Genomic DNA, 27,298 nt, shown 5'->3' on the forward strand with positions numbered 1-27,298 from the left:
ATTGTAGCCTCTCACTAATCTCTGCCATGAAAATTTCATTGAAGGAATAGCAGAATGATACATGATACAAAGGATAAAATCCCACTGAAAACAAGAAAGGGAAGCCAGGCTTGTCCTGATAGTAGGAGTGAAGAAACAGACACATGCAAGGTTCATGTTCTAGATTAAAGGCAGCAAGAGTGATTTTGAGCAGAGACCCATAGGAATTTTGTTGCCTTCCTTCAGAAGAATGTATTCTTCTGATATGGAGTTTTGTCAAAGGAACAAAATATTAATGTGATCTATTTCCCCCAGATCTGAGACTGAAATTTTCAGCCTATTTTTTGGCTTTGGAATACTGATATAACTAAACTACAATCAAGTAAAATACATGTGTGTGCATGTTCATGTGCAAATGCATGTTGCTATTATGCTTGGCTGGGTTTCTCACAGCACTGGAAATATGAGTGCCCAAGGAAACATTGAATTAAATCACAGAATAATGAAATGGTGTGGGTCAAAACAGACTTAAAAGCTCATCTTTTTCCAGCTGCTTCTACCTTCCACTAGACCAGGTTGCTTCAATCAGTGTCCAGCCTGGGCCCAAGCAGTAAATCCTTCTGATCAATGCAGGAAATACATTAATCTTCTGCTAACATTGTGCTGTCTCTTGTCCAGCTGGTTGTGGGCTAGTAACAGAGACAAAGAAATTGTGTTGCCTTGCCCAGGTGATTTACCATGGCTTCTCTGCCTCTCATGTCAGATACACAATGAAAAACCCAGAAACTCTTAGAGCAGATTATTATGAAATTTCCTGCTTTGTTTCCTTTCTTACTGTATTGTGGCAGTAATGACATATGCAGTACACAGTTTGCTTGCTGATCATAACCCAGTATTGGCTCAGTATGTGCCTCAACTTTGGTTGCTTCTGACCAGGAGTTACTCAAAAATCTACTTGAGATGTGCTGGATAAGAAGGTTTGTCCCCTTACCAAAATAAGCTGTTTGACCAGGAATTGTCCATCTGGGAACACAGAGTAAATGAAACTCTGAACAAATTGAATAAGGCATAAGTATAGCCACGGTTTCTGGGGTTTTTCCATAGTAACTGGGATAGATGGAGGCACAATTAAGTATTAATTTTTTTTATAAGCTAGTTCTTTAAAAAATCTCTGTATCATTAAAAAGCTTAAAAACCCCATCCTAATAAAAATGTTTGTCTTCAGTTATGCAAATTTTATATTGCAAATTAAAATACCAAAAATACTTGACACTCTTTAGAGGGTTTTTGCTGCTGTCAGAGCAGGGTGCAGCTGTCACCTGCTCAGATGTGACCTGGTGCTATAAATCAGAGCAGTAAGAGTGAAGAGGCAGCAGTAACCTTCAGCAGGATGCATTACACAGTCCTTGGCTGGTGCAAGCTCTGAGAGATCAATTTTTAGTAATCAAGGCAGCCCACAAAGATCTTTGCTTTAGTTGTACCTGAATTACATTTATATAGACAATAATAGCTCCTGAATCTTGATTTTTAAATAACTTCAATATCAACGACTGTCTCCAAAACATGTCTTTTGAGGCACATTGTGATGGAAAAGGTAAGTGCCTCTACAAATGCAGGTACTGCCACTGAGAGGAAGAAGATGCTGGACCACAGCTTCTTCAATCCTCATCCTTTGGGCTGCTCTGATTTACAGCAGGCACTGATAAATAATATGACCTTTACAGTGACGTCTCCCTGAGGTCACAAAATTTGCATTTCTGAGGATAATTTGCAAAAATTCTGGAGCAATTAGTAAAGGAAGTAAGGAATAGTCAGATGCTCCTTCCAGGGTCTGTACTTTCTCCACTGCTCAGAGATGCTTTGACCTTCTAGTTTATTACAAGTCAGGAAAAGTCAATATTTCTTAGCTTGCCAAGTTGTAGGAATTTTAATGAGTTATTGAGTCAAATAGTTAATCCTCAAATAACAGACTTTTTCAGATTTACAGTGATAAAAACAAAGGCGTAATGGGGACTAGGAAAATTGGGTATTTGTTAGAAACTCTTGCTTGTCTCTGTGCATATGCTTTTAACCCCATGACCACAAGCAGATGCAATGGAACTTTAGCACTGGGACATTTTGTATGAAATGCTGGGTAGGCAGGGGCTGTATTGATGTTAGCAGGGAATTTAACATGGTAAAATGGGATTGAAGTAGCTGGTACTGATGTTTCACACATCTCTTTTACATGTGATAAGGGCTATGGATGAGACCTGGTCTGTGCTCCTATGCTGAACTGTTTGGCTGCTGGAAAAATCTTTGAAGGGAAAAGCCCTGAGTGCACCTTAGAAGACGTTGTGGCACTCCAGTTGCTGTAGGATGTGTTCCACTGGGTGCTGCAGCACATCTGGAGTTGTGCTTGCACTTGAACATCCTCTGAGAGCTGTCACACACCAAAACCTTTCCAAGAGCCAAACCTGCATGTGGTAAATGTACAGAAAAGGGATTTGCTTCCAAACAACCTTGCTGGTCCAGACTGAGTCTCTGGCTGTTGGAAGGCTGTGCAAGGCAGGCAGTGGGTTTTTGCACAAAGAAAGGCTTATGCCTGGTATAATTATGCCTTTTGCAATTCCCCTTTGTAATGCTCAACTTGGTGAACTTCAATTAACATAGAATAATCTAATTTCCTAAAACTCTCTTCGTTGAGTGTAATGCTAATTACTGCTGAGTAGTGGCTTGTTTGGAAGTGCCCTGTCCTGCATGAATTATAGTAATGTTCTCTGTAAGCCTTGAAGTGAGGAAACTTCATAAGCAGAAAATGTTACAGCACAAGGGCAGCTTCCTTACCATTTTAAAATTATCAAACAGCACAGTAATACTCAGTATATCATATCCAGTGAATTCTTAAAAGTAATAGATATTTTTCACTGTATGTCATTACTCAGTGTAGGAATAGATATTGATGAGGGTTTTTACAATGACTAACGCTTTCCCTTACCATTCCCTTCAATAACATTCCTTTCAGTAATAGTCTTTCTTGGGCGTTATTTTTTCAAAAGCTCTCAGCAGTTGTTTCTCTGAGCTTTCCTTGAATCCTGTGTGAATTTTAGCCTGGAGGATATTCTGCTTCTGGGTGGGAGCTTCTGGCTCCCAGGGTGAGAGTTCAACTCTAAACATGAGCAGGAGCTGAGTGCTGACACTTAGGGCGCTTTGCTGAGTTTTGTGGCTGGAGTAGTGTAGGAATTGCTTTCTGAATGTAACTCATGGTCAAAGTGTGGGCACTGAAATGCTCTCACTGGGTTTATTCCAGGCTCTGCTTTCAAGAGCTAAAAGAACAAAGGGTCATGCATCCATGACTTTCCAATAAAGCACTTTGAGCACACGCTCAGTGTTGTGGTAAGGGAGAGCCGGAGCTCTGGGAGTGCAGGCCCGAGCACCTTCTTCAAGATGCTGCTGTTCAAAGGGCAACACATTTTGCCCCCAAAATCCTTGTTGCTCCTGTCAGGGCTGTACTGCTGTAGCAGCCTTGTGAGGTCTGTTGAGGCCAGTGTGGCTTACAGTGGCATTTTCTGCTCTTCCCAGTGCTGTACAGGCAGGACAGCCTGCACGCCTCCTGTGAGAAGAAGTACTGCGGCCGGGGCAGCAAGTGTGTGCTGAACAGGGACACAAACCAGCCCGAGTGCAGGTGTGTCGAGGACTGCAAATCCAGCTACATGCCTGTCTGTGGATCTGATGGCAGGTTCTATGAAAATCACTGTCAGCTGCATCAAGCCTCATGTCTGCAGAGGAAGAAAATCTACATTATCCATAGCAAGGACTGTTTCTTCAAAGGTAGGGCTTTGTTGAATGCCCATTATTTATTGAAAATAAGTGTTTCTGTAGAGTTTTCATTACTTGTCATAATCCTGGTAAATGGCTGAATGCTGTGTTTTATTTCTAAGAGCTAAATTTTTCAGGGATGATTTATTCCAGGACAGCAGAGAACATACACAATGTTTTATGCAGCTATTAAGCCCCTGAGTGCTATCACCATGCAAAATGTAATCATACTGGGAACTGGTAAATAATTAACATCACTGTATGTATTGTGTGCACTGCAGTTGTGCTGCTCAGTACTTTAGCTGCCAGTGTAATAACTTTTTACAATCCAATTCATTTGAAAAGGCTTTGAACAAGACAAAGGTGTTAAGAAAAAGTAGATGGTATAAACAAACATGCTGCAACATGGAGAAACGAAAACCTGGTTAGGCAAATTACACAGGCAAAGGAAAGGAGCTGTTTAAATGAAATAAGGAGTGAGACAGACTTCAAATAACTTTAAAGACAGTTCTGGTTACCAGTGGGATGCATACATTTGGAGCTCTTTTACTGGTTCAATAGCAAATTTCATTATCATCTTTGCACCAAAGCCAGTCCCGTGTCTTTCCCATTAATATTTTGTATGCCATGTACCATCCTGTCATCAAGGGAAACTGCAGGAGTAGGATCCATGTGATAAAATGTCAGGGAATGGAAGAAGTTGTAACTCTAATGAGTGGGCTCATAAAGGGCCTCACTAGAGTTTATCTTGAAAGCTCATTGTCAAATATGACTCTATACACCCACAGGAAGATTTGAGTAGGTTGTTGCAAGTATATCCAGTGACATTTACGTGATCAAATATGAAAATAATTCCTTTATATTCGGGTCACTTAAGCCCCAAGGAGATTGGCTGTATACAGAGCTATCCATCGTGAGTTCTTCTTTGCTAACAATGATGCTAGAAGAGACTATTTAAGAAACAGGAGGCCATTTGAAGAGTCTTAATTAATAAGACCTTGTGATACCCTTTGGAGAAAAAAAAGCAGTGCCATTCTTGTGTCTTGGAGAAGATCTTGTGTCTTTTTGTGACGGAAATTTTTCCAGCGTTGTGTAGGCGCTGCTTCACAGTGCGTTACAGAGTTTCATTTGTTTTGAAGATCTGGCTGTGGAGAGGACAACACAGCTTGTCAGAGCATTGATTAGGTGAAAACCCGGGGTTAGCTTGTCACAGGCAGCTTCTAAATTTATCAAAGCAGGTAATTAGGATCAATAGACCTTGTAGGAACTCAATCATGGAAAGGGGTCACCCAAAGGCATATTTCAAGTACATGAGCATATCAAGGCAAAGAGGGATTTTTTGCTTGTCACATTAAAAAGGAACATCTAAAAAGAACACTTCTGCTTTGCTCCAGCTGCTGTGCTCCTGCCCCTGGGTATCAAGTCAGATCGGGGTATGGAACAGGCTGGAAACAGTGTCTACTTTGAGTAAGGTGCAGGGGGGGCTCTGCAGGGTGAGAAACCTTGCAAAGAAAGGGAATGTCTTAATCTCAGAGATACTTAGGAACCCCCCACTCAATTCAGGGAATTTTTTTCCCCTGACTACCAAAAACAGTCCTTGAGTTTTTTCATTCTTGGCATCACCTGCCTTTTTATGACAGTGCGTCTGACCTGGGTTTTTATTTGCTCCTTATTGCACAGAGTGTTAAAGAAAATGAGTTTTTATTGCAGTAATCAGCCCCTGCAGTGGCTGTATTATGCCTAATGATACAATGTCATGCTTGAATACTTCCCTGAACACACCATGAGATGATGTCACAAAGTAGGAGTTTTGTGTACCCAGTTTGAAGTAACCCTCGAACTCTTGCCAGGGAGCACTGCTTTAATCTGCTTTTCAGCAGAATAACAGCTTTATGGAAGGGAAGAAAGAAACAAGCTCACTTCTGGTCTCACATGAATAAATAAAAATGTACTTCACACCTCTGTCTGCAGAGATAACATACAGAAAAAAGTTTATCTTAAGTGGGGAATAATCCCACGGAGTGGGACTCCATAAAAGTACATGGCTTCAGCCCATTTTTCTGCCATGCAGTTCCTGAGTAACCTTCTGTGTATTGCTCTGCTTCTGTTTATTGGTATTTTAGTCTCCTATTTCTAAATCAAGAATGATAGTGGTTTCTTTTAAATCCAAATTTTCAGTCAGCAATTAAGGTAGAGGTTTTTAAGCACCATTATAAGTGTAACATGGAATATAAGACTTTGACTGGGGAAAAACCTTTGAGGTGCAAAATCACAGAACCCCAAAATGGTTTGGGTTGGAAGTGACCTTAATGAGCCACCTGTTCTAACCCCATTGCTGTGCTCAGGTACACCTTCTGCTAGACCAGGTTGTTCAGGTGTACATCTAGCACTAAGCACATGTTTTCTGTTTGCTTTTGATCAAGTAGATAATTTAATTATTTGGCACAGTCAAACAAATGAGTGGGCTGCTTCATGTTTTTATTGTCCCTGTTTACTTGTTCAATTAAGACTTAAATTCCTGTGTAGAGCTGAGGGACACTGCAGACTGGATGTTTGTGTGTGCTATGCCAGTTTGCCCAGTTATCAGTGATAAACTGGATGTACTTAAGGTAAGACAAAGATCAAATACCCTGATTCTACTTTGGCTGAGCTAGGTCTATCCACAGTAAACTGATAATAGAGCAAACAACAGAGATTTGTTTTCTTTTGTTTATTTTAGGAAAGGATTTTTTTATCTTTTAGCATATTTATCAGATGTGAAGTGCTTTGTAAATACTAGAGTATAGCAGATACTTCTGTGTGAGTAGAAGCATTGCTCCATTTGGGCTATGTCAGCTACATCAGTAGCCCAAATCTGCATTCTGTAACAGCAATAGAATTAGGAAGAGCAGAGGATAACTTTTTCCTGGGAAAATGACTGATTTCTCCTTGGCCCAGCCTGGAATAAAATGGCTCTTTGAAATCCTGAGGGTCCAAAACATTGAAAAATCTAGTGGAAATGTGAATGAAGCAACAAGAGACCTCAGCAGGAGTGATCTCCACAAGCTTTGTCCTGCAGCCTCAGTTGCAGCACAGTTCCCCATACACAAAACTATAAATGCAGTCCCTTTTCCTCAGTTGATAAAGCAAATGATTAATAGGTGGGAAACTTCACTTGGGAGTTTGAAGTCACAAGAGAAATACTGTGAAGCAGAAGTACTAAACCTAAGAGATCTCAGGAGAAATGTCAATCCCACTCATAGGCATTCACAGTCTCCTTGATTTGGTTGTCTTTCCTGGTGTGAAATACAGTTTGGTTTTCCCACAGGAAAATGTTCTATTTAGGACTTTTCTACCATGTGGCAGGGTTTTTCCATTTTCTGTGTTTTCACTATTTTGTGAGCTTCTGTAGTCACTTGATTGGGGTGTTAGTGACTTTTACTGGGCAAGAAAATACATAAATATAAAAGTGCTTTTACTGTGTGCCAAACTGGTGAGAAAAGTTTTTCTTCACCAAAAGCTCTCCCAGTACTCATGAAGACTGGAAAAATAGCTCTGCTCATAATGACAATTGTCCCACAGATGTCCAGAATGAGCACTTGGCCTGAAAATGTTCCTATTGGAATAAATGCCTTGGATAATGAGGTTATATCATTTTAATATAGTATTTTGGACTATGCTTTGCTTTTTCATAGCAGTAATCCCCTTTTTTCCACTTCTATTCATTTTTCTTTCCTTTTGACCCACTCTGTCTCTTCCCTCACTTTTCTCTCATTATTTTTGGCCAGTGAAAGCTGTGCAGACACAGTTCAATAATTTTTCTTCCCTTACCTTCTTCCTCCAGAAACATCAGATCAATGCACTTCCCTAGCAGTTTGCATACATTATAAAAATTCCATTTAGAGATGTGCTTTTCCATTTTCAAGATTTAGGAGTAATTCTTTCCTTCTGTCCATCCTTCTGTCCTTCCTTCTCAGCAATCTCAAAGCTCCTGTGCATCACCAATTCATTGCTAGAGGAAGGCAGCCATTTTTGCTTGCCCAAGCTCATTCATTATTTTCTGTGGTTCTGACATCCTCTCTTTATCCAGGTGGATTGGTTTTTTATAAAAAGCTTGATTTTTCTTGCCAGCTTGTGCTGCAGGTGGTCATATTGAGTTTGTGCTCTGGCATGAATTCAATCCAACTTAGCTGACCAAAGTCTTGAACTTTCCACACTATACCTGTGCCAATTATTTAATATATTTTTTTGTTCATTCAGTCCAATTTGTTACCAAAACTCTAATTTTATGAAATGTGACAGAATTTTATGCAGAGAGACAGGATAGAGGTGTGCTATAAAAGCATATTCATGTCTGGTTTTCAGTCCCATTTCCTCCCTCCCTCCCCTTACACAAGGTCATTTCTTGTCCCATAAATTAAAATTTTATAAATTTATTTTGTACATAGACAAACACAGAGTTTCATAAGAAATCTCTGTGGAAAACCACCTCCCTTACTCCTTTCCATTACACACACAATCCCACTGTTTGGTTTGAGGCTTACAGTGTTGTTTAGAACAATATTTCATGCCATGAATTTATATATAAAGGCTTCTGAAGTGTTCATGCCTGTGTGCTGGATTGCTGTGTGTGTGCACATGTGTGTTTACACATTGGCAGAGCCAAAACAAGGTGTTCTCTCAGGACATTTATGCACAGTGTAGTAGAGGATGGAACCTGGATCTTCATGGAGAGAGAGAATGAGAAGCAAAGGGCACAGCTGAAACAAGATGTTTCAATTTCCCTTGGAGATTGGTTGAGTGCTGGGACAGGCTGCCCAGGTGCCATCTCCATCTCTGGGAACAACCCTGAGCAACCTTGTCTGAACCTAAATGTTTTGATGGAAGCCTCTTCCAGCCCATATCATCCCATAATCTTATGATTTTGTGACTTTTTTCAGCTCCTCTATCTTTCCTCCAGTTTTCAAAAAGTTTTTTTTTCTAATTAAGGAAAATCTTCTGCATGTTGACAGAAAATTTTCTATGCTTGAATGTAAATAAATTACAAACCTGGGAAAAAAACCAAACAAGCAGGCTGATAGCTTGTATCACTGCAGTAATCTCAAACAGATCTGAATTCAGCCTCAGGTGGTGGTGGTGGTTTATTTCCTCTCTACTTCATTTGTTGTTCATGTGTTAGTTCTGTGCTTTGTTACTTCCAGAAATAATTTGTTCTACAGAACAGCATTTTAAAACATCTCTGGGAAGGTGTCGAATGTTCTGCTCATTATGTGCTCGCAGAACAGGCAGACCCGCTCCGTTGCTGGTGTGGAGGCTGGAAGGAAATCTGCTCCATTTAATACTCTCTGTCTTTCCAGCTGGAAAAAATCTGAGTGTGAACTAATGGCACTTTTCCCAGCTGGCAATTAATATTTGCCAATTTAAGTTTGCAGCAGTGCTGACAGACTGCTTCAGTGGCAGCGAGCTGGGAAGGGAGCTGCTGGGAGGAAGGCAGTTCATCCCTGTGGGAGGAGGCTGGGGGCTTTGACATGGAGGTCGAGCCTCTGATGATCATTTCAGTGTCCAGTGTAAATATTTTAGGAGTTTAAAGTGTTATAAAGAGAGATAAGTGCTATATAAAATAATGTGTTGGCTCTCAGTAGAGCTGGTACAGTTCCTAATAAACTGAATTCCAGAGGGATTCCTTTCTATTCCCACACTGCTTTTCAGCTTCCTCCACTTAGTCTTTTGGGGAGGGATCAATTTTACCTGGCTTTTCAGGCTGACTGCTCTTAAATGTGATTGATAGCTTTACACCTAATAAACAGACTGCATCAATCTGTGGGGTACATTATGGAAATTCCATTGATTTATGTGAGGATACGAACAGGGGACTGCTAGTCCACTCCTAGCTTTGGTAATGGGAATTTTCTAGAAATAGGTTTAAGATCTTGAAAAGTATTTTACATTTTAAGAGAAAATTGAATGCTTACATTCCTGAAATTTGTGGAAGGGAAATCTTGGTAAACAGTCAGTTGTGAAATTTCCCTGGTTTAGGTGGGTTTTCACTGGAAATTAAATGCCAATAACAAGAGTGGGGAAAGTCTAAGCATAAGAAAAGGAATCAAAAATAGCAGAAAGAAGTCTAACAAAAAGACATCTTTAATTACATATTAGTAATAGAAAACCTTTGCTGGGGACCTCATGGCCATAATGATGAATCCCACAGGTGGGAGAATACCACAAGGGATACTGAATATGACATGGTCAATCAAAAGATGAATTATGCCCACTGGAAATCCTCTCAGCAGGGCCATTACCTGCTTCTGCTTGGTGAAAAATTCATCTGTTTCCCTGGTGCTGGGACTCTACATAGACCAGTGACAGATTTTAGTTCCAGTCAGTAAAGCTGAAATGGAGGAACACACACCATGGATGAAGCTAGTGGAAAAAGTAATGTTATCTAATGTGATCCCTATCCAGCATTCTTGGTGTTTTTATAGCTCCAATTTGAGGCAATAGCCATTTGGGGAGTGCAGGAGTAACTGTGATGTGGCTTTTTATTTTCTGAATATGAAATTATGTAACATTTGCTTATGACCATGACCCCCATGAACAGTTTTGTTTGGTGACTGTTACCTGTCTCGTCTTATTTAGGGCCCAGTCTATTAATCTTCTCCAGTTCCAGTCTTGACATGTATGACCATAATATCTTCCATAAAACCAAAAAGCTTCATATTATGTATCAGCTAGTGAAAAAAGGAATTTAAGGATATTTCAGTAGCAGTATTAACATCTTAAAAAAGAAAAATGAGAATTAATTTTTCTAATTTGTTTCCCCCTTGTAACTGAGGATATACTGGTTGAACTGGAGTCACTGAAGCCCTTGGTTAATGGAATGGGCAGCCTGGCTCCCTTGCTGGAGGACCATGCCAACACCCAGCACTGTGTAGCAATTGCTGCCCTCCCTCCATGAGCGTAAAGTATGAGAGGAACTGTTTACCTGTTGAAAATAGAAAAGCTCAGCCTAAATCTCCATGGTGTGGAGGAAGACAATATTGGCATGAGGTGATCTCTGAAGCACCCCAAGTTTCAATTTCATGTTCCTGAGGGCAGGGAAATGAGATGCAGGTAGCTGTGAGGAGCATCTGCTTCAAGCCTGGGTCTGCTAAACCTCCACTGCAGTGCTTTCAGGAAAGCTGAAAGGTGATAATGGAGCTTTTCTTGATGCACAGTCTTAGTGCTTGTGATGGGGGATGGAGCAGAGGAGGAGAATAGAGGATCAAATTAAAGTGTGTGGGAAGAGAAGCAGGGAGGTGGTTTGTGTTTACCAGTGGAAGTTCCTGTGCCACCTTTGCTGCTGCTATCTGCAACACTCATTATGTCAGGGGGTGTTTTCTTTCTTTTTTTATTTCTGTGTGCTCTTTGCATCTGACACGTGCTCGTTGTGATCTGGTGGCAGTCTGAACTCACTGCATCCACATCACTTTTCTTTGCAAGTCACATTCATGCTTATTGTACATTAATTTGGAAGCTCCAAAAATATTTAAATATTGAAGAGCCTTATGTAAGAAACATTTAGAAAGTTTTTGCTTTTTTAAGTGTATTAAATTTAGTATTAGCTCTCACCATTCCATCAGCGATTTTCCAAAATGCTGTATGTGGTGTAAAACTGGGGAAATGCCAGGAAAGTGTGGCATGCTATGACAAAGTCATGATTAAAAAGTGACACATTTACTGAGCTTCTGCATTGCTGAACCTCTCACAGTCCTGAAAAGAGTTTGGATGCTCAAAAGTTTATCTGCTTTTTGTCTCAACTCAATTATCTTAAAGGTATTTTTCCAAACTAAAATATTCTTTGAAGTGTCTACATCCATAGTTTTCCCAGTGGAAGGAAATACTGGACCATGCCAAGTAATTTCAAATGAAAGTAAACAAATACTGTAATACTTTTGAAGTCAGTTTTATTTCCCTAAAATTACATAAATTGAATCAATAGAAAAATCACTGATTTACTTAAGGCCCCCACAAGTCACCTTTTGAGAAGCAACATGCAGCTTGATGCCAGGGGACTCTCCATAGATCACCTCCAGCTCTGTGGGGAGAGACACGGGCCAGGGAAAACCCTAATTTCATAATAAATAAAAAAGCTTCAAATCTGAGAGAGATAGAGAGATTGCTTTAAATGAAAACTGAAAAGGTTAAAAGGTAGAGATAAGCGTTAAAGATTAAGATGGTTAGATCATGGTAAAGGGCACTGGAAGTAGAATGAAGGAAAACAAATGGCTGAAATAAATTTTAGGGCTAGGGGAGACTGAGACAAGTGCTTTAAAGACAAAAATAACTGATTAAAATACCTGATTAAAAGCTATTCAGCACAAATGCTAATTTTTATGGGTGCTCAGTATAAAAATCCATGGAGTAAATTGGAATTCTGAGTGCCTGGAATTCCAGCAAAGTGGAATTCTGAATTCACAGGCTGCTGCAGATTCAATTAGGTGGCTGCAAGGAAAAAGCTGGTCCAGCATCCCCCAGCCTTCGCTCCCTTCCTGCCTGTCTCTGCCAGGATTTAACAGACAGTTCTTTCTAGAGGGCAAGAACTTGAGAGTGAGAGGGCTGAATCCTGCCAGAGATGTCCTGAAGTCATGGGAATACTAGTTAAAATGAGCATTCCACAGCATGGAGTACTGATAAAGCCCTTTGTAATTTCCCAGGTATTTTTTTTGCATGTAGAGTTAAAGCTGTTCTCTCATCAGGGGCTCACAGAGTGCCAGGGGTGAAGTTATCTGCCTTTGCTTGCCTGCCTGAAATGGAACTGTTCCCACAAATAATAAAACTTGACATAGGGATGTAATGAGTGATCTGCAGATTTATTCTATCTGCTCATGGCTTGCAAGCTCTTTGGGTAGAAACTTTTTTCTTGCTAAAAACCTTATTAATAGAGATTAATTTCAAATGTAAGGCACATAGTAAATTATCAGTGCAGTTGTAGGAATGGGGGTGTGGGGGGCAGTGTGTAGGAGCATCATAGACTCATCATTGACTGGTTTGGGTTGGAGAGGACCTTCCAGTTCATCCAGTTCCAACCCCTTCCATGGCAGGAACACCTTCCACAGGTTGCTCTAAGCCCCATCCAGCCCAGCCTTGAACACTTCCAGGGATGGGGCAGCCATAGAATTTCTTCCTAAGATCCAATATAACCCTGCTTTCTGGCAGTGTGAAGCCATTCCCCCTTGTCCTTGCTGGGTGTTGGTGTAGGGGTGGGGATTTGTGTAAGAATGGGTGCTGTGGTGGCAGGGGGGTCTGTGCCCCATCCCTTTGCCCAGAGCTGGTTCAGGTGGTCCCAGGGCAGTCCAGGGGTGCAGCATTCAGCAGTGCAGGCACCAATTGTCCAGCTCCTTCCTGTGGATTAGCACTTCTGCTCCTGCTGGCACCTTCCTGTGGGGTCTGCTCTGCTGCTGGAGTCTACATGTAAATCCCATTACCTCTAATTGAGTGGGGATCAATCACAAATTAAGGAGCAAGAGGAAGGTTTCCAGGTGAGATTTAAATGGAAGGCCTTTACTGATAATATTTTACATTTTCCATCAAAGTGTCCTAGAATCCTTTACAAAGATTAATGAATTAGACCTCACAACACCTTTGCATGCCAGCAAAAAAATAATCCACCCATTACAGAGGAGGAATTGCAGTCTAGAGAAGAGCTGGTGACTTTTTGAAGGTCAGAGAAAAAGGCATCAGAACTCATGTTAAAATGATCCCAACTCTAAGTACCCTGTCCCTATAAAATCCACAGGCTTGTGCTGGTTTTTCTATAGGTTTTAACAAGGGTCAGGAAGGGGTATGCTGGGCCAAAGCTACAGAGCACAGAATCCTTGTGCCTGAGCAGGAATGAAATTGCTGCCTTCTTGGTCCGAAGTGGTCCAGAAATGAGTGTTCTGCCTTTAAGTGTGGGATTTTGCTGCCCTTGGCAGGCAGGACAGCAGGGTTTGAAAGACATCCAGCTGCTGTCCTGGCATAAAGAGATGAGCAGTGTTTGGATTTGTGGCTCTGGAAGGGAAAGGAAATACTGGAATTATACAAGTTCAGTTGCAATCTCTTCATCTTATAATGGTCTTGGTGGTAAAAAAATATCCCCATGGTAATGAACCCGTGTGCTGGAGTAAAACAGAGCTCAGTTTCTTCTGTTCTTTAAGTTAAAAATTGAGAAGGAATAAGCCCTGTAATGGAGAGGGAGCTCATAATTGAAATGTGTCTAAGTATTTAAATATTTAAATGTAACCTTTGTAGTAAAAAGTTGACTGGTGTGATGTGTCCAAAGGAAGACATTTTTATTTACCTTTTGAATGAGGGTTGTTCATACTGCAAATAGCCTGGTGGGCTGAACAAAGGCTCACCTGGAAGAGGTTTGGATGGAGTGCATGGAGTTTGTCTCTTCCTGCAAGTGACTGCAGTCTCCTGTCAGGATCTGTCAGGGTTTTCCTATTCATTGCTTTTAGTCTGCCACACTGGCAATTTAGTTAAAGAGTTTTGCTGTTTTTTCAGAAATAATGAGAGGGATTTTATTTTTCAAATTATTTCAGAATAATATATGAAATTTTATCAGGGTTTTATTTATTAATCCTTATTTACCTGTTCTGGCACAGCAGCTCACCAAGAGGTTTTGTGGCAGGTTTGGAGATGTTGGTGACTTATGGTCTCTCTGCAGTGCTTGGGCAAAAAAACCTGAGGGCAAAGGGCAATCTTGGGCATCCTTGTCCAACACCAGCCAATCTCCTCACCAGAGGTTTTTCAGTGGACTCTGTGATGCTGAATGCTAGTCATTGTTGTAGGTTGGTTTTTTTTTCGTTTTATCTAGAGCAAGTCAAATACTGTGAAAATATTTGTGGTGAATATTTAGTTGTATTGTCACATGTAAGCATTTTACTGTATCCATGGCTCTGTAGTTTGCTATTCATGAGTATTTTAGCAAATTGGTTTACTAACAGGAGTGTTGCCAGGGAGCAAATGTTCATGAATATTTGTAGAACAGCAGATTTAACTTTGGGTTTGCAGTTACTTGCTGGGGAGCATTATCCAAGCCCAATCTTAACACTTCTCTGGGAGGACCAGCATAGCCAATTAAAGCAAATCTTGTTTGGAAATGTGATTCTCATAACCTGCCCATGAGTAAACTGGTGTAAAGAGTTCTGTCTCTGAATAAAGACTGACAGATAGCTGGATCACCCATGTGCAGCTCTCTGTTGGCACAGCACCTGGGTGCCTTGCAGATAAACTGGAAGCAATAGCAGCATCTCTTGAGGGTTTGCAGGAATCTCTGATATTTGGTCTGTTTTTTGGATCAAAGCTGTGCTGAGGAAAAGATTTAGAAATACAGATTTTTTAGTTGGCATGTCCCATGTAATGTGTAAGTTTTTGAAGAGTAACTGTACTCTGGGTTCTGCTGCATTCTTGTGGCTTGAGTTGTAAAATAGTCTTAAAATAAAATTGCTGCAGTGCTGTTTTCATATGGCCAGTGTTCAAGTATCTATATTTGAATTCTAGAATAACTAGGAAAAAAAAAATGAAGTGGCATGAATACCTATCAGCTCAAGGACTCCAAGTGCTGTGAACTCGCTGTGAGCTGTGCTAGGGCTGTGGCACTGTGAGGCTGTGGCACTGTGAGGCTGTGGGGTGGGTGTTACATGGTTCAGGTGCTTCTGGGCAGGTCTGGAAGGGAGGGGAAAGACTTTGGTCCCCTCAGAGTGGAGCACCATCTCTGTCTCAAACACTCCATTGTTTAAGCTGTACAGACACACAGTAGTGTGTGGTGAAGGAGCTGCTCTTTCCTGTGGATTAATGCTATCAGTGAAGGCAGACATTGGTTTTTCAGAAGAAGTTCTTCCCTGTGAGGGTGGTAAGGCCCTGGCACAGGTTGCACAGAGAAGCTGTGGTGGCCCTGTCCCTGGAAGCATTCAAGGCCAGGTTGAACAGGGCTTGGAGCAGCCTGGGAAGGTGTCCTTGCTCATTGGCAGGATGTTGGAACTGGATGAAATGTGCTTTAATGTCCCTTTTGGTCCAAACCATTTTATGATGATTCTGTGAATTCGTGCTCTGCACTGCACCTCTCTATTCCCAGCTTCCCATCCCTTTCACATTTGTTCCCTTCACTGGTTACCATCAGACTCAATCCTTCACCCTCCCATAGGCACGTGCAGGATGTGCCCATTTTCTTGAGCGTTTTTTCTTAGGAATAGTTTCCCATAAACAGAAACTCAGGAGTTGGTCTATCTAAATGCAGCTGGTGCAACCCTTACAGCATTCTGGAAGAACTCTGCATCCAACATTTAAGTGAGGTGCTCAGCACATTTGGAAAACATCTGTCTTAGATACATAATTTGGCATTGTCATTCTTGGAGTGACTGTAAAACAGGGCCTTGTGGAAAATGCTTAATACTCCTGGACACATTGTATTTTGTGTTAATGGGGAAATGGCCTGTTAGGTCCAAACTAACTGTCAGAAAATCTTGCTGAAGCTGTACAGTGTTGAGGAAGTAAAAGGCTGTTAAGGCTAAATTTTCAGCCTCTCTGAGCCCAGGAGATTTTGGCTGCATTTTTACTGGAGCAGAATTGAAAGCTAATGAAGGCATTTGGTGGCCCCACACTGGCTTTCAGCCAGCTTTTATTTTACATAATGAGTTGGGGAAAATTGGAGTGCAGTTACTCTGGGCTCACTTTAGAAATGTGAACAGGTTGCAGGCTGCTGTTGCGGGCTTGTCATTTAAAGCTAATTCCTTTGGCTCTTTTAAAACAGAAATGCTTTGTTTTCCTTTGCTAAAGGTGGCACAGACAGTGCACAGGGGTGCTCCAGCTACAACCAGCCCAGGAAAATTATTGTAGCCTTGCCCTCCTGAGCAGTTTTCTCACAAATCCATCCTCTTTCTGGTCTGATGGGATTTTTGGCAGGTGGTTTTTTTTTGAAGCCACATTTCACCACTTTCTGAAATTGATGGCAATTTCCTAATAGATTGAATTTCTTCAAATTGCTTCTTTTTATCTTCTCAGAAACACTGTATCTTTTTAAAATTTTTTTTTAAATTTATTTTCTGCACTGGGCTGAGGTGTTTTTCATAATGTTATATGAACAGACATCTCTTTTTTTTATTCTCTGTTGTCTTTTCAATCTTTGTGCATTTATCTACTTAACACTTCCTTGCAGTCACCTTCATAGAAGATGAAGAATTGGAGAAGTATTAAAGAAATGCTTCATTATCCTGTTTGATACTTTTACACCCATGAATGTGGATCTAGTTTGTACTGGCATCTCATCTGTACTGCCTTGTTCACACAAGTGAAAGTCTTTGGTAACCTGAGCTCAGGAAATGCTATCCTTCTGAAGTTAGGTTCCCAGTGGCAAGTGTTCTTTTGGAATAACTGAGTATCATGAAGATAACTTATTTTTACTGACGCTAACATACATAAAATGCTAACAATATTTAGAAAAGAAGCAGTATTGAATCCCCAAATCTTGTCTTCCTCCTCCTTGGAAAAGCTCCAGAGAAAGCCATCGTCCCCAACAAGGAGCTGGATAACTCTGACATTTCAAAGTAATTGGGTAGAATTACTGCATCTCCAGATATCTTTAACCTGTTTACTGACATTTCATTCACATCATCTCATAATGTTTGTTGGATCAGAAAACAGCCTGGAGCCACATTTGCAAAATGCTTCATGAAATGTTTGACCTGGGAATGTGAAATCATCGTATAGGATAAAGTATAGGCTATTTATAGGATAATTGAATGGGGTATCATAGTTCCTGATTTTTTTTAAGCTTCTGTGGTTTTCTGCATTTGTTTGTTATTTTAATTTTCTCCTCCTTTTGGTAACTCAGCAGACATTTCCATATTCCCAGTGTCAGGCAGGAGGCTGCCATGCTCTTTAAGGGAATTTCCTAACCAAGCACAAACGGGAGTCAGCCCCCGAGAAGTGCAGCAATCCTGACAGATCTTTTTAGCCATATTTCAGTGTCTGTGTAAAGGGGCTGGTCAGTCAGGACACAGAGCTGAGCATTGCTGCTGGAGTGCCAGTCAGGAAAGATAAACTGCAAATGGAAACTGGGGCTTAAAAATCAGTGCAGGACAGAGGAGAGCATCAGCAGTGAAAGGATCAGGTGGCTCAGGGTCTTCCTCAGCTGTATCCTGAAGTGTAAAAAACCTACAGTGGCTTTACCCAAATTCTGAAATGTGCCTGATGGCAACAGGCATTTGCAATCAATAAATCCAAAGGAAGTTGGGAATAGGATTATGCATGTTTGTTGTTTTCAAAAAATAAATACCAATATTTAATTAAAATGCAGGAAGAGCATTTTTAAGGGCATTGGAAATTATATTCCAGCATTGCAGATGGCTGTTGCTCATTGTATCCTTTGGCAGGACTGTCCTGGCTTTTGAATAATGGAGTTGGAAAACCTTCTAAAATACTTGTTCAAAGAAAGGTAAAAAAATAATCTAATTTAGCGTGTTGAAGAAAATACTTAGCAGTCTAGTAGAAGTAATGTTCTAACAGTCTTGGTTTGTATGAACTTTTGAGTGAGCAGCTGCTGTCTAAAGCCAAGCCAGGTGAGGTTTATCCCTCTTGAGACAGTTCAAATACTGAGTAAACAGGAGCTTTATTTATTAATTAGTTTCTCTGGTAAGTTCTGCCTTTCTATACTGCGTGAAGTGCATTTTTCTAAGATACATGTTAACACTTAAGTTCATATTTTTTAAAAAGTTCAACACAAAAAAAGATAATCTTCTAGTCTGACATGAATAGTAAATATTGTGCAGTGATCTTGGAGGTCTTTTCCAGCCTTAATGATTCAGTGATTCTATGTGAGGAAACTCCCAAGCATTTTGGAAGATGTTGGTCTTAAATTTCCTTCATTATTGCATTTGGCTTGATGCTTGTTAGAGTAGGAAAAAACAACCCCCCAAATATTTCATAACAAAAAGCACAGGGCAAGTAAAATATCAGCTATTGATTTATTGCTGTTGTATTTCCACCATTAGTTTACAGTTATCTTTGATGAAGAAAGCATGATGGAAAGAGCTTTTTTGTCAATAAGGGCTGTTTGTAGGAATTCAGTACAGATAGAAACTGGAAGGAGTATTTTTCTCTCTGTGCCTTTCAGTACTCTGAATTCTCCTCAAGTTTTAAAAGCACTGAGGAGCTGGAAGGATGACAGATGACACAAGCAGGTTTTTGTGAAGCCAGTGCCACTGTGGCTCCCTGCTCCCACTGGCTTCTATAAAACCTTCTTCTGCTCCAGTCCTGCACTGCTGCTCCGTACAGCAAAAGGTGCAGACAAATGGAAAAGTCAATTTTGTTAGTGTGAAGCAGGGAGGAGAACTGCCATGCTCTCTTGTTTTAGGCTGATTTATACTTTTCTGTATATTATTTGTGTGATGAGGGATCAGCAGTTTTGATGCAAGACTGGTCTGAAATTTTGGTCTGGGGGATCCAGGATCCAGTTCAGGGATCTGGCTGTGACATGGATACCCTGGCAGGCAGGTGGCATTAGGTGTGCAGTGCAAGGCACCAAATAAAGACAAAACAGGCTATTTCTTTTCTTTTTGGGTGTTATTGACCCATTTTTACTAGACTGTTTTGAAGAAATTGTGATTAGTTTGGTATTTTAATTAGCTGCTAAATCGTTCCCTACTTGATTACTCTAATTACCTTTTCTTTATTTATGCTGTCTTCATCCAAGGGAGAGCCTGTGTCCATGCTGACTGCAGCTCCCCAGGTCTGCCTGTGCCACTGGAGAAAAGCCTGTGGGAATGGGCTCTCCCTTCTGCTCCCTTATTTTTATTTTCAATTCCTTGTGTGGATTTATGCACTGTAATTTTTTTCCTTTAGCAATTGACTTAAAAGCATCAAGCTGAGTGGTGGAGACTTTACACAATGAACACAGCAGCTTCTGTGCAGCTTTTTTTCCACCTGGCTCTCAGGTGAAAGGCCTAAATGCACCAAGGGCTTTTTTACTGGTTTTCTGTGGATGCTGTTCCCAGCTGTGGTGGTCAGATGTTCTAAACAGCAGCATCAGGAGACAGGACAGTCTTCTTACTTCTGCAGAAACATGAGAACAGTGAAAAGGTGCCATGCTTGGGAGGAAATGCTTTTCATTTTAGTTTCATTAAGTAATTTCCCCTAAAAACAGCACAGTAAATGAGTACCTCAGTAATAAAGTACATTGTTTTCAACCAAAATTAAATTAAAATAGTTAAAGACCACAAAATCAGGTTGAAAATTGAGGGAAACTGCAGCTCATAAAAAAAAATGTCTTGGAGGATTTGAGCCAATGCAAGAAGGAATTCTCTGTATGAATAAACTAAAAATTTTTAAATAATTGCTGTTAACACTTCTGGTGACTGCCTAAGTACATGCTGACATATGGTGTGTCAGCATGAAGCACTGATTTAGACTTTGATGTTCTATACCAGTTTTCAAGCTGTTAGATATAAGCTGGAGGAAGCGTTATGTAAGCAGACAGGTGGCAAGGATTTAGCAGCTTGGTCAGCAGGTGGGATTCTGGCCTGCTGCTCACCATGGAAAACCTGTGCTTTCCTCCTACCTCATTGACCTCTTTTCCCCATCTCCACTTTTTTTTTTTTTTCTTTTTGCCACTTTTTTAGCATCCTGTGCTTTGCTGTGGTCTTTGAGGCACTACTGCTCTTCTTAAGTTAAAAATCAAAATTTCCCTACAAGACAAGGGAGGCAGAAGAATAGAAGGAGGCACATTCTCCTTTCATGAAAAAGCTTCTAAAAGCTGCAGGTGAGCATTGCAAACTAGCTCTGTGAATTTTGCAACTTAAAACCATCTTATTTGTTGTTTTTAAAAGTATGCACGTTTTCCTCAGTGAGTTCCAAAGCTTGCATGCTTCAATAACCCCCTTTATGTACCTTTTGTGGAATTTCTTGCTGTGACAGTTGCAAGCAGCAATGCTCAGAGCTGTCTTTCGAAGCTTTAGCAGCCAGCTTTTGCAAAGGAAAAGCTGGCACTTTTCCCAATTTTCTGCCATCTGTTGGAAACAACCTCCAAAACCCTGAACTTACATTTACTGAGTAGAAGTTTCCAGGTAGGAAATCAGAGTAATATAAAGACTGGATGTAAAGTAATACCATTTAGTGCAATGTGTGTGCAACTGCTTATTCCAGTTCCAAACCACACATAGTTTGGGCAGAACCCCCACAGACCATGCACCACAAGTGTCTAAGGTCACTTTGGATCCTTTAGAGATGGCTTGTACATCTACAGAAATTATGTACAAGAAGGTGTATCCAAGATGCTTGGAGGAGAGAAGGAAGAGTGGCTTGGTTGATTCCTTCTTTTCCCTCTTCTCTTCCCTCCTCACTTCTTCTCTTCCCCATCTTCACCATGCTTTTTAAAAATTTTTTTCTGTAACTCAAGATGCTGGAGTTTTTTCTGGGAGAGCTTAACAGCAGAGATGTGCTGATTGTGGAGCAACAGGAAATCTGTGATGTGAAAAGCAATTGAAGGCATCTCAACTGGAAGCAAAGCTCCTTGCCAGGCTCAGCACAGCTGAATTTGTCCGTGCTCAGCAAGCAGCAGCAGCAGATGTGTGGCTGGTGTTGAAAGCAGCAGGTCTGTGGGGAGCCTCAGGAGCAGTGTGCGTGGGGAAACCCAGAGTTCATCTGTCGGGTGCTGGGAAATCTCCTGTGCTGACTGACATCAAAATCTGCCTGTCTCGTGCAAAAAGGCACATGCTCAGGGAGCACAGAATTCTCACACATGCTGGAGACATGCAGAGCGAGAGTGGGGTGTTACAGAAGATGATGCTTTCATTCTTCCTCAGGAGGACTGTATCCTTTCCATGCCCATTATCTCTTGGATATGAATAAACCCCACAGGAATCTCAACTGCTGCGTTTGAGCACATGTTTTAAAGACATGGTAGAGTAAGAGGGGAAGGAGGCAATATGAATAAGTAAATATTTACATACTGTAAGGATGTAGGTTTACAATTGTACTGCAGTAAATATGTGAAATAGCCAATGCAAATGGAACTTAGCAAATGAAATGCGAATATGTTTGTGTAAAATGTATCCTCATATCTTGCAGGCAAATTTACATTTTTAAGGAGCTGCTTTGAAACACCATCTGAATCCCTTAATATTAAATAAATAAATATTTATTTTCAGACTGGATTCACATGTAGAAATAGCAAAATACATTCTTAATACAAAGTAATTCTACAGCGTCGTGTACTCTGTCTAATGTCTCATCATTTTAATGGATTCTGGTTTAATTGCTCATACCCCTCAGCTGAAAGCCACAGCTGAAGGTGGTTTTTCCTGGTTCTTCTGAGGACTTGTTGATATTTGATGTCCTGAGAAATTGCTGGGGTCATAGCCTAAGCTAAAACACTTTTGCTAAGTGTTTTCCTAACATTTGGAGTAGGAGTACAGCTCCAGCAAACCAAGCTGCAGGCCAGTGCTCTAGGCTGATGCTCATGGAGGAGCCCTTGGGTTTTTCACCCCACGTCCCTGAAGCCTGAAAAAAGTAACTGATGTATCATATTTTGCCCTGAAAATCAATGCCATGTGCCCAGTGAGCTCAGACAGAGTACTGATAATTCCTAATATCTCTGTAAGCCTTAGTATAACAGCAGAGCTTTACCATTTGATTCTGCAGGCTTATCCCAAATCAACCTCTATTAAAATGGAATTACTTGGCAGGAGTGAGTCTGGGGAGCCCTTGGCTTTCCAGTACACAGATGGGTCCTAGTAGCTGTTCCCAAATTCTTGTGGACACTTTAGTACTTCCTCAGGTTGACATATCTGTTATTCTTCCAGTAGTCACAGGTTACCACGTGGTAACATGCAGGGCGTGGGTTTGGGTTTGGTGTCCCCTGTGCAGTGAAAACTCCTCCTGGATTTGCTGACCGATCATCACAAGTTTGGGTTTCTCCTGGTGAGTTTTTGTTTCTATCAGTGCCCAAATAATGGCTCTGCAGACAGAGGGGGGATTTGGAAGCTGTGGCTGTGCTCGCTGCTGGAACAGGGAGTGTGAGTCAGTGGGGGTGAGGATGAAAGCGAGTAGTTATAGATGGTGTCTGCTTAAGTCTTTGATAGGTTGTAGTAAAATCTTACCAGCAGTGCAGTTCATGTCATGTCTTAAACTGCTTGTGAAATAAATACAACTGACAGCTCTGCACACAGCAATGCACCATTTGTGCACAGAATATTTTTTCATTTGAAGCAACCCAGAGGCAGAAATAGATGAAATGCTTGGAGCAGCAGCCTGCATACCCACAGCATGTGTCACTGCACTAGGGAGGAGTGACACATGTCCTGATGGATTTGGGATGGGAATCACTCAGACACTTTCCTGTGCTGATAATGAAAACAGTGCCCAAATCTGATTTGAGATCTGAAAATGGGAAAGCGATATAAGCAGCTGAAGTGTATCATTTACCTCAGGAAGCCTTGTTGCTTGGATTGCCAGGGGAAAGTTAGCAAGAGAAAACACTTTCCAGTCTTCAGCTTAACCCCCCTGGAACAGGAGATGCCAGGATGTGACCAGGGCTGGAGAGTGAATGTTTAGAGAACAGTTTGCCTTTAATTTGCACCAGTGTGACATAAATTCATTGTGGGGAATTCCCTTGGTAAAGCACATAGGTTTGTATGCCAAACTCCTATTTTTTTTTTTTTTTTTTGGGGGGTGGGGTGGGGGGTGGTTTTTTGTGGGTTTTTTTTTTGTTTGTTTTTTGGACCCTCTTGCATGTATTCTTTAAAGAGAGATGAAGATGCATCCTATTCCTAGGTGTCCTTTGCTGCCTAAGGTTGGAATGTTGTGTTACTTCATAAAGTTGCTGAGGTTGGAAAAGCCCTCCAAGATCACCAAGTCCAGCCATTAACCCAGCACTGCCACTGGCAAGCCTACCACTAAACCAAGACCCAAGTGCCACACATCTGTTAAATGCCTCCAGGAATGGTGACTCCACCACTGCCCTGGGCAGCCTGTTCAAGGCTGACCAACCCTCCCTATGAGGAAATTTTCTGTCTCATGAATATGATGCATCTTTCAAGGAACACTGTTTTAACTCAACTTTGCTTTCAGTATTGTGAATTTTGTGCTGTCTTTGAGGAGGGGGGCAGCTGTTCATGTACTTTGTGTGGTGCCAACCCGCAGCTGCTTTCATTGAATGGAAAACTCCGAAAAAAATCTTGGGTTGGATTTATTTTTAAGAAAGATCTCTCCAGATTATCTGAATTGAGCATGTGTAAAGCCTGTGTGCATAATCTCTGGAGAAAGTGTGGGTTGTTATGAATAAAGTGAGTTCCGAAACACAGAAGGAATGGCCACAGTAGCTTTTCTTTATTTCTTTGATCAAGTACAGTCTTCTCTTGCTGTTCAGTTTTATAGTCATTTTGAAAACAACATATTTCTAATCACATCCAGAGAAGTGCTCTCCCTTCCTGTCTGTGTGACTTTCTCTTTACAATCCCATGAATAGATAATCAATGGAAGAGGCTAAGTGTTAGCCCTGGCTGACCCTCGGTTGTTTTCTGATGCCACAAATATATTAAGTTGTTGATAATATCTCCGAATTAAGTGGAAAACAAAGCAATAGCTGGCTCCTTGCAGGCACAGGGTAATGCACACACTGATAAGGAAACCATATCCTTATCAGCTTTTTTATCTCTGGTTTTCCAGGGGAGATACCAGTGCAAGGAACAACTTGGAAACAATAGTCCCTTAGTAACTTGTGCTGTGCTCTGTGCAGGGAGGTGGGACTTAAGTTCTGTGACCTTGGTTTGTGGTTCTCAGTGGCCAGATACAGAGAATTCTAGAATGGTTTGGGTTGGAAAGGACCTCAAAGAACATCTAGTTCCACCCCCTCTTCTATGGGCTTGAACACCTTTCACTAGACCATGTGGCTCCAAGCCCCACCCAGCCTGGCCTGGTTCTGTTCAAGGGATGGGGTATCCACAGCTTCTCCATGGTAAGGTTCTGGTGCCTCACTGCTGTTCAAGTAAATGTCTTCCTAATATCATGGATCATTCACAGCTGGTTTTCAATAGCTGGACACCAATGCAGTGTGCTCTCTAATGTGTTATGAACTTTCTGACAAATTTAAACCAAATTGCACAACAGTGGTGCAGAGCTGGATGATGGTTTTCATGAAATTTGAGACCCTGTTGTGGTTGTCTGTGGAAGGCCAAGACTAGAGCTGAATTTTGTGAGACACTGGAGAATTGATAGAGAGACATTATATGTAAAAGGATTTGTAGATGAGCTCATTATGTCCCAGTGCTCTGAGAACAGCCACTTCTTTGTGTCATTGCACAGGAGGAGCCAGCCAACTTAGGTGCCAGGACCTGCAAGACAGAGGGAAGGCCTCTGCTTCTCTTGGATGTCCCCAGAGAAGGACAGTATTATGTACTGGATGTAGACCCAGTTTCTGCTATAGCTTTTGTTCCACAGCTGCTTGGTTGGGTTTAATTTGGTTTTCCAGCCCTGAGAGGAAGAATGATTGGCGCTGGGGCACAAGGAGTTTGAAGGACAGATGGAAGCCACGTCCTGGCCCTCCTGACCTACAGATGTTTTGTTCCCTCTCACCTCTCTGTGATTGTGGTCTAGATCTCGTGGTCATGCCTTGTAGAGGAGACTTGTCATGTCATCAGCAGTAGCTGAGGAAATGCAGATGCTCTCTTTTTAAAGACACAGAAATATTGGATCTTTTCTCATTATTTTACTTTATCTCTTTTCCAAAAGATCAGTGACTGAGCCAGACGTCTCTGTCCCTGGTGACAGCCTCAGCATGGGTCTCCAGTTCCCATTTGATTGTTAAATTTAATTATTTCCTGCTTTATCTTTGGAAGCAAAACTGTGTTACCATCTTATGAATGTGTTTGCAGACTATAACCATTTCCATTCTTCTGCAGGATACAATGCAGCAAACCTTAGATGACTGTAAACTTTGGATTTATGGTATTTCAGTCTTTAAGATTTTCATATTAACTAAGAGTTTTGAGAATGTCTTTCAGGTTTCCTTTCTGCATTTTATTGTTCATTTTAGCACCTTTTTTTGTCCTGCTTCTATGTAATCTTTTTTTGTACTTCTACTCATCAAACCACAAAATTATATGGATGGGAAGGAACCTGTAAAGACCATCTGGTTTCAACGCCCTACCATGGACAGCGACACCTTTTACAGACCAGGTTTCTCCAAGTCCTGTTCAACCTGGCCTTGGACACTTCCTGGAATGGGCCAGCTTCTCTGGGCAACCTGTGCTAGTGTTAAGACCTCAATCATCTGGCAGCACAGAGCTTTGTTAGTCTGTGACATTGGCAGTTCACCCTTGACAAATGTTGGGGATGTTGCTCTGTCTTCTCTCAAAAGGATGACATTATCTTTGGGTTTTTGGTGAAGAGATCATCTGTCTGTACGAGGGATATCAGCTGCTTGATTCCTGTGAGCCCCAGAGAAACAGCATTTTGATTACCTATTTAGAAAATGGATATATCTTTACAAAATATTTTTATATTCTGTCTTTTTAACAGTTTTCCTGTCCAGGAGAGAGAGATGCCAAGTCCTCTGGCAATTGTAACTGCATGGAGTGTGTTTTTCTGAGGATTCCATGGAGGCACTGGGAAGTCATATCTGACATTGGCCTTAGCTGTTCTTCAGGCTCAGTGTTCACTGCCTCTGCCAGCAGCCTCCTTGCAGTGAGTCAGGGTCATTTCAAAGCTTGCCAGGTCGTACTTACCCTCTAACAAGGTCTTGCTTTCTGCCCTGGAAGTCAGCATCTGATTTCCTCTAGTGGCAGATTTGTTTCGGAGGTCAGGAATGGCAGCTGTGAATTACTATATGGCTCCTTATTCATTGTCTAGATAAAAGAGATGCTCTTGAACGGGAAATAAAGGTGGAAGAACAAAAGACTTTTCTGAAGATTTTTTAGTGTGTGGGCTAGATCCTCCTGATCTTGCTTTGCTTCAGTTCTGGCATCTGTAAAACCCTCTGCTCTAGCATGAATGTGGCAGCAACAGGGGTGCTGGATGCTGGGCCAGGTCAGGTGGATGCTTTATCTTTCCATGGTGGCTGATTGCACCAGGGAAAGCCCAATATCCCTGGGAATAAATGGATGGAAAAAGCCTCTACAGGAAGACTGGTGGAAGTTTGTTACCCTGCAAGACTGGAGCATTTTTACTAATAAATTTTATTCCAGCTGCTGGGCTGGGAGATGTCTGTCTTGGTCCACACAGATCATCTGAATCCCTATGTGTCTTAACTCCCTGGATTAATGTGAACAGACACTGAACTGTGTATTTTTATTCTTCTGTTATTTTAATGTTTTATTTGTAAGCAGTGGGGAAAAGCACTGCAGAAAGTATCCAGCCACCAGAGAGTGTTGCTGGCAATATTAGTTACTTTTGTCATATTTCATTCTATACTCCCAACTATGTTTTCCAAAACTTTGTTGCCTTACCTGCAATTTTGCCCTTTTGATGGTCCTGTTGTTTTATCTATGCTGTTTTCTGCAGACCAGATTATGAACTTGAGTTATCTCTA

The 27,298-nt window shown here is 41.3% G+C and overlaps 1 protein-coding gene across 5 annotated transcripts in view; it reads left to right on the forward strand.

Annotated features, from left to right (window-relative positions):
* The window catches only part of FSTL4 (follistatin like 4), a 205,468-nt gene that overhangs the window by 59,569 nt on the left and 118,601 nt on the right, over nt 1-27,298 (forward strand). For 4 of the 5 annotated variants that reach the window (XM_005523495.3, XM_088063734.1, XM_088063733.1 and 1 more), the window contains exon 4: nt 3,541-3,789. The exons of the other annotated variant lie outside the window; for it this stretch is intronic. In XM_005523495.3, coding sequence (XP_005523552.1) covers nt 3,541-3,789 — 249 coding nt within the window. The remainder of the gene's footprint in view (nt 1-3,540; nt 3,790-27,298) is intronic. 5 annotated transcript variants of the gene reach the window in all.

The sequence above is a fragment of the Pseudopodoces humilis genome, chromosome 17 (assembly GCF_049639895.1).
Source record: "Pseudopodoces humilis isolate 2021_Gansu_Grassland_sample_001 chromosome 17, ASM4963989v1, whole genome shotgun sequence".
NCBI classification, from domain to species: Eukaryota; Metazoa; Chordata; class Aves; order Passeriformes; family Paridae; genus Pseudopodoces; species Pseudopodoces humilis.